This window comes from Gorilla gorilla, chromosome 19 (assembly GCF_029281585.2).
Source record: "Gorilla gorilla gorilla isolate KB3781 chromosome 19, NHGRI_mGorGor1-v2.1_pri, whole genome shotgun sequence".
NCBI classification, from domain to species: Eukaryota; Metazoa; Chordata; class Mammalia; order Primates; family Hominidae; genus Gorilla; species Gorilla gorilla.
This window is the reverse complement of record NC_073243.2, coordinates 43,638,117-43,650,227: the sequence shown is the minus strand read 5'-3', so window position 1 is coordinate 43,650,227 and position 12,111 is coordinate 43,638,117. Positions and strand designations below refer to the sequence as shown.

Below are 12,111 nucleotides of genomic sequence, written 5' to 3'. Positions count from 1 at the left end.
TGGAAACAGCACTCTTATCAAGGTCAGGAATACATCATTAAGTTTAGTATCATTAATAGCTTTTGGATTGCATTCAGATGTCTTATTTCCACCTGGACTGGGTGGAAATACAGGTCAGCACACCTGTATTTCTTAGGGTTCCTTGGTGGCAAGCAACTGCTGACTTTAGCTAATTCAATCAGAAGGAAGTTTAATGGTAGTTCAGAAAATGAAAGAAAAAGCTGGAGAATAAGACTTGGGAAAGTACTGGAACCGTAGCCGCTCTGGGTCTGGTTAATGGGAACTGATTGATAGTCTTGTCCAGATACCACTGATCTTGTGTTATTCTTCTCAAGATTCAAAGTCCAAAGATAGCCCAATCCTGGGTTGACAAGGTTGAGACTGCTCAGAAGGAAATATGTAATTCCTTAAAAATAAACTGGGATGTTCTCACCAAAAGAAAGCAGAATGGATATAGGCAGCCAGATTCCAAATATGTCTACCATTATGTTTGTGCTTTGAGTATGAGATTCTCATGTTGCTATCCATGGACATTTTCCTGGGTGGAGATTGGCTTTGAACAGTGATGTTGCTACTTAAAATGTTGTTCTCGACCCAAGCTTGGCCACTTGGTTAAGGCAAGATAGGAAAAAAAATTATTTTCCTTGTGTAAGGAGAAAGGAGGAAGGGAGGAATGGGGTCACTGAGGGCTGAAGTGGTAGTTCTCAACCTTGACTACCATCAGCATTACCGAGGGACTTTTGCATTTTAATTATTTATTTTAAACTAATTTTAGACTTTAGAAAAGTTGTAAAAAAAAAAAAAAAAAACCGAAAGAGTCCCTAGTACCCTTTTACTAGGAGTACCCTAGTCCCTGTTACCCTGCTTCTCCTAGTAACATAATTATAATAACAATATAGTTATCAAGAACAGGCAATTAGCATTGGTACAATATTATTTAGTAAACTACGGATTTTTCACCATTTTTTTTTCCTCATGTACTTTTTTTTTTATTCCAGGATCTTACCCAAGATCCCAAATTGTATTTAGGTGTTACTTTTTAGTTCCTGAAACGGTTCATCGCACTTTAATTATCCTTCACAACCCTGATACTTCTGAAGAGTAAGAACAGTCATTCTGTACGATGCCCCTCAATTTGGGTTGGCTGTGTTTTCTCATGATTGAAGTTACGCATTTTTGTCAAGAATACCACAAAGGTGAGGTTGTGCATTATAGCAAGGGGCTCAGGATGTTGATATGTATTAATAGTGATGTTTCTATGGTTAAGTTGCTGTTCCCTAAGGTTTTCATTGTAAAGTGACTATCTTTGTATTGGTAAGTATGTTAGGGGAAGGATTTTAAGTCTATGCAAATCCTTTTCTTCTCAGACTTTTGCCCACAAATTTTGATGTACATTTTTGGGTCCTGTCAACCCAAAACAGTGATTGCTGTGGTGTTCTCCTAATGGTGGTTCTCTGTTTCCCTCTTGTCTATGTTTATTAATTGGACCTCTATTGTGAGGAAGAGCTGTCTCTGCTCCTCTGCTTACTTTTAAATTTATTTCATTATTTATTTATATGAGTGTGGACTCATGGATATTTATTTTAGTCTATGACTTAAAACCCAATGCTATCATTATTTGTTATTATAATTTGAATTTATTATTCAAATTGCTCCAGCTTTGGCCATTGAGAGCTCCCTTAGACTGGCATCTGCTTTCTTTCAGTAAGATCCCATCTTTTGTTGAGCATTTCCTTAATTTGTGCACCATGAATTATTCAAGGCTTATCTTGTATTTTACCTGCTTCAGCCCTAAAATCAGCCACTTCCCACCTGGGGAAGTCGTTCAATCCTAGTGTCCATACCCCAGTCCAAGTCAATCAAATCAGAAGAGCTTAGGGGTGGGACCCAGGTGTAGGTAGTTTTAAAAGTTCCACAGGTGATTCGAATGTGCAGCTGAGTTTAAAAATCACTGGACTAGAGTGGTACTCTGCTAACGTTAATGTGTCTATGAAGCCCCTGGGAATCTTATTAAGACTGATTGAGTAGGTCTGGGGCAGGGACCAAGCATCTGCATTTCTAACAAGCTCCCACATCTGCTCATTGGCAGATCACACAGTGAGAAAAAAGGGGCTAGAAGATAGTATTTCTTCAAGTACCAAAAGCCTTAAAAAGTATTCCCAGGGTTGCAAAGTGGCTTGTGGCTGCAGAGAAACTCATTACTTGCTAGCTAACTATTCAGCATTATTTTATTTTCTAATTAGTTGGCATTAGTGGTAGAAAGAACTACTTGCCATATAGCATAGATAGTCAAGGAGATTGCTCTAAGAATTGAAAATAGAAAATGACTCAGAAAGCAAACCTCCTTAATGAATAAAAGCTAGTAAATGTATTTGCCTGTCTTCTATTTCCTCAACAGGCAAAAAGTACTGAATACATCTTTTGGAAAAATGAAAAGTGATAAAAGAACATTTCATGCTGAAAGCATAGCAAGAAAATCCCAGATGTGAGTATCCATTTTGGAAAGACAAATGCAAAAGATTGGAGTCTTCTGTGGGAAATAGGTCACCATTTTGTATTTTGTTTAAACAGAATCCTCAAGGGAACATCATCCTCAGTTCTTTTTGTGTATTAGCTCAGATTTTCCAGCTGTTTTTAGAGCATGCATATTCCTGTCCAGCTGCTAAGCTGTCTTTGTCTCCTCAAGGTGGTTGGTCTCTAGGAGAATAAGAAACAGGTCCAACAAGGTGCAGTCAAGATCATTCCAACCACCTTCTTTCTATAGAGCCAGGCACATTTGTCCCATAAAATGTCTCTTTGATCTCCAAATTAGGCTCATCTTCAGTAATACTCAAGGCTCAGGATACTTGATACTTCTTTGGGGTAGTCCTTTAAAAATAAAGATTCCCAGATCTTTGGGTGGGGCCAGGAAGCCAGCATCTCCCACTCCCCTGGTCATCTGATGCAAGTGTTCCACATACAACACATTCAGAAACTTTGATCAGAGAAATCAGATCAGCAGCATACTCCTCTTTGGTCCATCACAGGCTTGTTTTAATTCGCTAACTTAGCTTAGTTTCCCATCCTTCTCAACACCTAGGTCAGAGAACCCAACAGCGGCAATTCACATTATTCCTCTTCCTCCCCTGTTCTTTTTGACCATCATTTAAAAATCCTTTGACTTATCTTCTGGAGCTTTGTATAGTAACACTCGTTCCTTTCCTTAGATACAAACAAAAGCTTGAGAGGCTCCAGGGACTTTTCCTCCTGGCTGGATGATCAGAAACTTCCATGGTCTGTATCATGCTACACCCTCGGGTATAAATCAGAAACCCCAATCTAGCGCACCTCAATAGCCACCTTTTGATAGATGCTTACTTTGTCTTGAAATTGTACTTTATTAGTCATAGGGGAGTAGGCAAATCCATCATTAACAATGATAATAAAAATAGTCTACCAAAGTTGGATAGTATAATCATCTTCATAATTCAAAGATAATCTGATATTTAGGATTTTTAGTGCATTAAATAGAAACATATTTACTTGTGATTTTGCAAAAATGTTCGTTCTGAGTTCATGATGTTCTAATTTCATCTATGTAAGAAAGAAGGACAACTGACCTTCCTCCCAACCTGATGTTTGGGAGAAAGGACATGACACTGGGAGTAGACTTAAGGGTATGATGACTTTGCTGGAACATCGTCCATCTGGCAGAGACAGCTTGACATTCACAATAGGCCTCACCTACACGGCAGAGACTGGCAGAGACAACAGAGACTCCCAGAGGAAATGTCTCCCATCACTTCTGAGAAAAACAAATAAACTGGAGGGGGGCATTCAATCACAAAACACAATGAATACTTACCGGATTCCCAGGGGTGCTGTCCTTGAATCAAATACTTTGGGAGCATGTCTCACAGAACACATGGAAACTGATTACCTTGGAGTACACTGACCTTGTCTCTCCTCGCCTTAGGCTAGTCTGGTTCTGTCATGTGACGCTACACTATTGGCTTTTCAGGAGTTGTGATGATGTTGTTTTTATTTTTCTGGCTCCTGCCTATGGTGACACTGCAGAGAAAAAGCTGTGCTTTCACACTCACCTCTGGTCCCACAGTCTCCAACACTAGACACGTTTATAAAAAGGTCTCTTGGAGGGGGCACATTTCTGACCACTGAGGAAAATATTTATTATTTAATTAACAAGATAGGAAAGTTGAACTTCAGGATTTGGATAAATCAAAACTGATTTTGGTCCAGTGGTTTGGCCACACCTCAGGAAATTTATCCGTGGGTCTAACTAGGATACTTTTGGGGAACTATCCTGACTCTCTAGTCATCTTCTATTTATAGTTATCCTTTGAGCTGGCCCAGTTCTGGTCTGGATACTCTTAGCCTGAACTACAGTTTATTTCCCTCACAGGTGGGTGTGGAGATGAACAAGTACACTTTTAAACTGCAAGTTTTGAAGTAGAGTTTGAAATCTATTTAGTGGACTACAACTAGCATCTTTATTTTTAATGAAATATAAATTTCAGGGTGCACTGCTTAAAGGATGGGTAAGTATTGTCTCATGACATTTTATTTGTATTTGTACATATGCATATGTGTCATGAGTTCCAGTGTGAAATATATTTCTTATTTGAGGTTCAGGTTTAAAAAGTTCAAGAAATACTGATCTAGTACTTGACTTTGATCTGTAGAGGTTAAGAGCACAAATGCTGGGACCAAATGTTCAAATCTGAATCCTGGGTCCATCATTTGCTAGCTGTGCGACTTTAGCTGAATTACTTAACTTCTCTGTCATAGTTTTCACATATTTCACAAATATGATATGAGAATAGTAATAGTAGCTACCTCATTGGGCTGATATGAGAATTGAGTATATTAACATTTTAAAGTGCTTAAAATCCTGCCTGGCACATAGTAAGTACCTTAAAAATGTTTGTGGGAAAAACAAATATGTTCCTCAAGTGTTTTCTTTTACATATTGAATCAATACAACAAAGTTTCTTCCCTGTGGATATTTATAATATGGTATACATATATATTTGAAAAAGCTGTCTGTTTTGAGTGGCATTGTATTAATACTAGAATGCCTAGGAAAGAGAGGCTTAGAATCAGATTGCTGGGTTCCAAACCACAGCTCCACTGCTTACTTGCTGTGTGACCTTTGCAGATCCTCAGTTTCTTAATCAATCAAGTGGGACTAATAGAATCTGTTTCACAAGGTTGTTGCCAGGATTAAATGAGACCATCCAGAGAAGATGCAGAGGACTCAGGCGATAATAACTGTTGTCATTCTTGCTGTGGGTTATTCAGACCATGACCTTGCTTCTTATTTCCCTATGTACTGAAAAGCAACTCCTCCTCTTCTTTTATGTGCATGGCTGAAATTGTCATTTCAGTTCAGCTCTGGTGAATCAACCACGTAGGGGCTCAGATAAAGACCAGAACTCCTAAATAGGAAAGTAATTGTGAGGCCCGGGTTAAATTCGGACTGCCCCACTGTGCTTTCTCTTTAGCCTTGCTCTCACAACTTAGCTGCCACTAGACTTGACCTTTTGCCTCAGCAGGTCTTCATATCCCTGTGAATAATTCAGAAGCATCACAATGAAAGCCTGACAACCGGAGTCCATTTTGCAGTATGGCTGTCTGAAGCAAGATAGACACAACGTATTTCCTTCCCCTTCATCTTGAGGGGAGGAAACTGATCAGGACAAAGGTTGCTGTCCAATATGATGAAGCCCTCTGTGTGATGTATCACTTGTAAATACCATGATAGCATGAAAGGCTCATTAGCTGAAGGGGCTTTCAATTAGGGTCCTCCAGTTTTTAAGGACTTTGGCAAGGCTGCTCTGACAAAGAGAAATCTAAGATGCTCAAGGACCTGCTACTGTTTTTCTGTAACTCTTTCCTCTTCTCCCTCACACATTTTTCCTGTATCACTTATCACAGCTTCTAAAATGGATAAGGGAGCTATATTATGCAGTATCAATCTCTCGCTTGACCATAAGCTGCTCAAGGGCAGGGGACCTGACTTATTAATCTTTGTATCCCCTGCACCTGGCACACATCTCCATCAACGTACATGGAACTGAGGCGGTTGAATTTACATCCCAGGTCACTGTGCCAGAGCTCAGAATGGGACTAGAGCTGAAGGCAAGAGAGGAATCATTTATTTCCCACTGCTGAGCTGAGTGCTGGCTTCCAAGGAAATTCCAGTCACCGGACAGGCAGCATCCTCCAGCCCCAGGGAAGGACTTAAGGGTATTCTATTGGTACCTTTAGTGAAAGTTCTTTCTCCTAGTTCTTAGAGGTAAGGAAAATGAAGCAACCTGTCCTGTATCCCGTTGGTTTACAACCCAGGGCTAGGAGAATGTACATTGGAAAGTGAATCCTTTTCATCCTCTGCTTAGCTGATCATACCGAGACAGACAATGAGTAGGACTACAGAGCTTGGTCCTAATTAAAAACAAGGACATACTTTTTTATCTTCCTCCCTATCAAATGGTTCAAGTCTCAGACTTAACTTTTTAGTTTACAAACAGAAATGAAGACAGGAAATAGTCTTTTAAAAACGCTCTGTGTATCCAAGCCAGGCACTTTGCTGATGCATTATATATATTTGCTCTAAGCCTGCCAAGACCAGTAGTAATGTAACCATTTACAGTTGAGGAAACTGAGGCCCAAAGAGCTTAAACGGAAAAGCAGAGATTAGAGGTCACCCCCCTTTGGGTCCGCTCACTATACCACGAAGTTTCTGACCTTTTCCTCCAACACGCTGGTGAGTCCGTGTGCGTGTGTGACTGTGTGTGTGTTGTTCCTTTTTTCCCTATAGAGCCCTCCTTCTTGTCCGTTTTCTTTATTCCAGTTTTTGGAGACGAAGTGCAGTTCTTCTCCAAGGTCTCACCATCCGCTCGCCGTCTCCCTCTGACGTCCCAAGGACGGTCAGCCACTCCCCCGCTAAGTTCGGAGTCTCAGCCCTTGGCTCCGATTCTGGGCTCCGCCCCCACCCTCCGGGGACCCCCGCCTGATCCCTGTCCCCCGCGCCCAGGCGCTCCAGCGGGACCACGGCCCGCGCCTGGGCCCCGCCTCCCCTACCTGAGGCCCGCATGGCCGGAGGCGTCGCAGCCTCCGCCCACCAGCGCGCCTGCCCTGCCATTGGCTCTGCGGGCTGCCCGTCTCCTTGCTCCGTCCCGGAGGCAGGTTTTGCAAGGAGAAGCCGCAGTACCGGCGGCTCGGGTGCAGCGCGGGAGCACAGTGGAGCGCAGATCGCAGACCCGAGCGGGCATGTCCCCGCTCTCGGGAGCCTCCGTTTGCGGCCGGGCCCGGGCGGCTGTGAACTTAGCAGCGGGCTCCTGCGGCGCCGTCACTGCCATGTAGTCGCTGGCGGGGCTCCCTGCAGCCCGGGAGCGGCAGTGCCAGTGAGCCTGAGCCCAGGAGCCCGCGTCTTCCCCGGGAGGCGCTGAGTGCGCGCCGCGCCCCCGCCGCTCGGGAGGCACTTTGGGCCAGACAGGGAAATGGGGGAGAAAGTTTCGGAGGCGCCAGAGCCGGTGCCCCGCGGCTGCAGTGGCCACGGCAGCCGGACTCCAGCCTCTGCGCTGGTCGCCGCGTCCTCTCCGGGTGCTTCCTCGGCCGAGTCCTCCTCGGGCTCAGAAACTCTGTCGGAGGAAGGGGAGCCCGGCGGCTTCTCCAGAGAGCATCAGCTGCCGCCGCCGCCGCCGCCGCCGTCGTCGGGAGGCGCCCTGGGCGCCCGGCCGCCAGCCGCGTGGGCTCCGGCAAGCGTGCTGCTGGAGCGCGGAGTCCTTGCGCTGCCGCCGCCGTCCCCCGGAGGAGCTGTGCCGCCCGCGCCCCGGGGCAGCAGCGCGTCCCAGGAGGAGCAGGACGAGGAGGTGGGCCTTTCCCCAGCTTGCCCACTCTGGGTTCCGGCAGCCGGGCGACCCTAGTTTCCCATCCTGCGCACAGGCAGTGGGCAGGAGAGCGCTGTGGCCTGGAGATAGGGAGGGACCCCAAGCGCTCTGCCCCGAGCACGGGACAACGATAGTTAGGAGACCCCCTATGGATTATTGACTTCCCTGTGGCTGTTACCGCCGTGTGTGTGTCTCCGTGTGCTGCCTGATGGTGTGTTTTTAAAATGTCAGAGAAGCAAACTCCTTCGTGTTTGTATCTGACTTGGTCGATCTGTGAATGGATGCGATCTGGACATCTGGCGTGTCCCCACAACTCACCTCTGATTCTCCAAAGTGGGCGTTGTTTCCCACCGAAGCGCTTGGGCCGAGGGGCTGGGAGTTGAGGGGGAGAAATGGTGCCTTGGGGGTAAGAGGCAGGAGTGGGGTGGGGGGCAGCGGTAGCCGCGGAGTTGCCCGCGGAGGTTTCAGTGGCGCCAGCCCCCTGGGATCGCCCGCGGGTGGTTTTGGCGCGTCCCCGCAGCGTCGGTCCTCTGGGAGAAGAGGACTCCCCGCGCTCCCTCGGTGGCGCTGGCGTGCGCGCCTGCAGCTCCCGTTCAGACTTGTTTCCAGCTTGTCCAGATGAACGCTTGTCACCAAACCGAGTACAGATCGTCTTACCTTTTGCGGGGCAGAGCGGGGTGGGGGATCTGTATCTGCTCAGTTTCCTGGAAGGATGTTCCTCCAGAACTTGTGGGTCGCTTCCTGACACACTGAGCATAGGACTCTGGTGTCCTTCTGGCTGCTCTGTCCGGCTTATTTTCTGCTTTTGGAGGACAGTTAAAGAAGTGTACAATTCTTCACGTCTCAGAGCCAGACTCAGTTTAAAAAAAAAAAAAAGATTGTTTGCTTTGGACGTTTCTTGTGGGGAAGTCATCTTGATCAGGCAGGGCCACAAATAAAACATCACCTTAACATAGACTTATTGTGAAATTAATTCCTGAGTGCCAGTGTTGTATTTTCCTCATCTTGGATGGGGTTAGCTTTAGTAAATAATTGCCTTTGTCCCTTAGAGTAAGCAATCAGAGGTCCCCAGCCTGGAAGCAAAAACTGGATGTGGCACAAGGTTGAGAGGAGGCGAGTCCTAGCCTGGCAGAGATGGAACAAGCCTTAGCTGCTTAGCTGGTTCTTGGCCAAGCCACTTGCAGTAACCATGACCCGTTCCCTAATTCCCCTAAGCCCCCATTGCAAGGATCCTGGATAAGTGTCTGGAGGCCTGCTTTCTAGAACTGCCTATGCTACTGAGTGGTGAGACCTTGGGTATATCATTTCCCTCCTCTGAGGTTCAGTTCCATAATCTGTAAAAGGAGGAGCTTCAAGGTAAAGTTCATTTTCACTCTCATACTCCTGTTTCGAATCAGGAATTTCAGATGAATCCATAGCTCCAAATCGATCCTAGCGGCGGGATGTCAGGAGTTTGCTGAGTGCCTCACCCACCGCAGAGCTACATCCTAGCGGAGATGATCAAACCCTGTACTGCCCCAGCCTTCCTCTCTGATTACATCTCCCTTTCAAGGTGCGGGGCATGTGCCACGTGTTTGCCCCTTAACTTCTGCCTCCACTTCTACAGATGAGCACACTGGCATTGGGAAGCTGAGGGTGTACCCTAACTTAATTATTCACCAATAGATCCTAATTTAGTATTGCCGCTGGTGGAGAGTAGTTAGTTGCTTTATGTTTTCTATTTAGCTAGGAGGGTGCTCCATGGTAAGTGACATGGTCTTGCAGGTGGTGGGGAGGGATGTTGTCGGGGAACTTCTGATCCCCATTCTGTCGCTGATTTATTGCCTGGCCTCAGGGTGACAGTGCTTTGCTTTGTTGGAAGTGGATATAATGATAACTTATTTCACAGGCAATGCAGTGAGAACTGGTTGATTGAAACACATTTTGGAAAGTGGAATGATTAAATAACATGGGTCACTATTTGTGAAATCTCAGAATTGCATGTAAACTGATACAGTATTGCAATTTATTATGTAACTTAACCTGCGGCATGGGATGCTGGAAATTGCCCAGGAGCAAAATCGTGACTTGCTCTGAGAATTTTAAAGTGAAACGAAAACCAAACCATGTAGTTTTTTCCCCTCTTATGGAGTAGAGGAGTGATAATCTTTGTGAAAGGGGTTGAAGTCCAGTGTGCATTTTCTGGTTCTTACACTAGTGATGGTATGGGGCAGGGGAGCCTTCACCTTCACTGTTTGTGGGGTTGTGGGCCTCTTTAAGGAGCAAATGAAACCTCTTTTGCCCCTCTCCTCAAAAAGCACACCAGAGGATTCGGGAATGCTGGGTGATAAGCACTCATTTTAGTGGAAAGACGTGGGTTTGATTTCTAGCTCTGCCACCTTGACCAGTTGTGGGATTGTGGACCATTCAACTTCTGCAAATCTCAGCTTTCCTACCTTTAATGGGAATAATAGCAATAGAGTTAGGCATTTTACACATGCTATCTAATTTAATCGTAGCACAGTAGCTAACATATAGCATCAAATGCCAAGTAAGTGTAAGTAAATATTAATTTTTTAAGGTCACTTTTGATGACATTTTGCAAAATAGGAATACAAAGTTGGGTTGTCCTGTTATTTTATTGCTGCATAACTTATATGCTACCTACTGTCAGAGAATCGGAGGCTATGTCTACTTAGCTTATACTCATAAAATGGTAATAAACTGGGAAACAGTTTTTATTTGTCTCCAGTTATTTTGTGACAAGGCGATGTGAGTGTAATGTTATACTGTAGAAAGGCACTGAGTATAAAGCATTAAAAGGCTTGTGTGCAACTCAAAAAATGGAAAGAGGTTCATTTAAAATTGTTGTGTCTAGCTTGGGAAATTGATTATTTCTAAAGGTGTGTGTGTGTGTGTGTGTGTGTGTGTGTGTGTGTGTGTTTACAGTAACGTATCAAATTTTGAAAAGCAGTAAAATTCAAGTTTCTAGTATATTAGGGCAGTGCTAATTTCTTTGGCAACCTTGTTAAAACTGTTTTGAATGTATTTAGTAATGTCAACAGAGTTTGACTTCTTTTTTACTTTATCTTACTGTCAATAATTGTATAAACTTCCAAAGTCTCACACACTTAAGTCTGCCCTTTAAGCTTTTGGTGTCTTAAAAACAGTAGTTTAATGTGACAGTAATGGTAGTTTTTATGTCAAACACATGACAGCTAGACATACAGCATGACTTTTGTTTAAGGAAACTGTATCTGACTTCTGCTCTTTCCCCAAACCTTTGAATTTGGGGTCCGTGTGTGTTGAGGAGGTAGCACACTTCATTTCTGAGAGTTAACACTGTCTAGATTGAAGGACTGTTCCCCTGACAACATCTCTGAGATTTGCCTTTAGGCATTCTGCCTTGTCCTTTTCCAAAACACCCTGTGATGACTTTAAGAAAGTACTTGGGTGCTGTTTGGTAACTGTCTCAGCAAACTGGCCGAGGGCAGGAATTTTGTCTTTGTATGCCTAGCATGGTACAGTTAATATATTAGTAGGGGCTCAGTAAATATATGTTGAATGAATGAGAAAAAATGGCATCTATGAAAATAGTTGCATATTTGATTGAAGGGTGCCTGTGTGTATTCATTGATTTTGTCTGTTGTGAATTATGATATGCAAACCTCTAGATCTCTTATCAAGAGAAACATTGTGGATCACAGTGAGAAACGTACAATTTTTCCAGGTAAATTTTGAACAAAGTCAAATCACTGAGGTTTCACTCAGAATGCTTTTGAAGAGACTTGTATATTAACTGTTACTGACTCCTTTTCACTGTGTTTATTAGAACTTGAAACGTGCAGGGATCCTTAGAATGGCAGAAAAGGGCTTAGTAATTAAAAGGATTTCCAACTCAACAAGAGACAACCCATGTATACTCTGCTACACTAAGGGACTTATTTTGTTGGTATAAGTTAGGAAACGGTTTCTCTTATTAACAATAGGCTTACAGTGATAGGATGACTTTAAATTGTTCTATTAAATGGTATATGAGCATGACGACTGCTTTTAATATTTTGGATGTGTTTATGGGGTGGGGGGTTTCCCACGTGTACTAATGCAGTAGATGAGTTTCTGGTGTTTGTTGGTTAAGACATTAATAGCAAAAAGCAAGCAAGAATTCAGCAAAGCTTTTCATTGAATTTATATTTTATTAATCACAGAAGCTACATAATTCTAAAAGAGTAGTGCATAA

At 44.0% G+C, this 12,111-nt stretch overlaps 1 protein-coding gene across 6 annotated transcripts in view; it reads left to right on the top strand.

Annotated features, from left to right (window-relative positions):
• The first annotated feature begins 7,199 nt into the window (after positions 1-7,199).
• MAST4 (microtubule associated serine/threonine kinase family member 4) overlaps positions 7,200-12,111 on the top strand; it is a 569,247-nt gene continuing 564,335 nt past the window's right edge. For all 6 annotated transcript variants that reach the window (XM_055367639.2, XM_031003271.3, XM_055367638.2 and 3 more), the window contains exon 1: positions 7,200-7,874. In XM_055367639.2, coding sequence (XP_055223614.1) covers positions 7,503-7,874 — 372 coding nt within the window. In that variant the 5' untranslated portion in view covers positions 7,200-7,502. The remainder of the gene's footprint in view (positions 7,875-12,111) is intronic.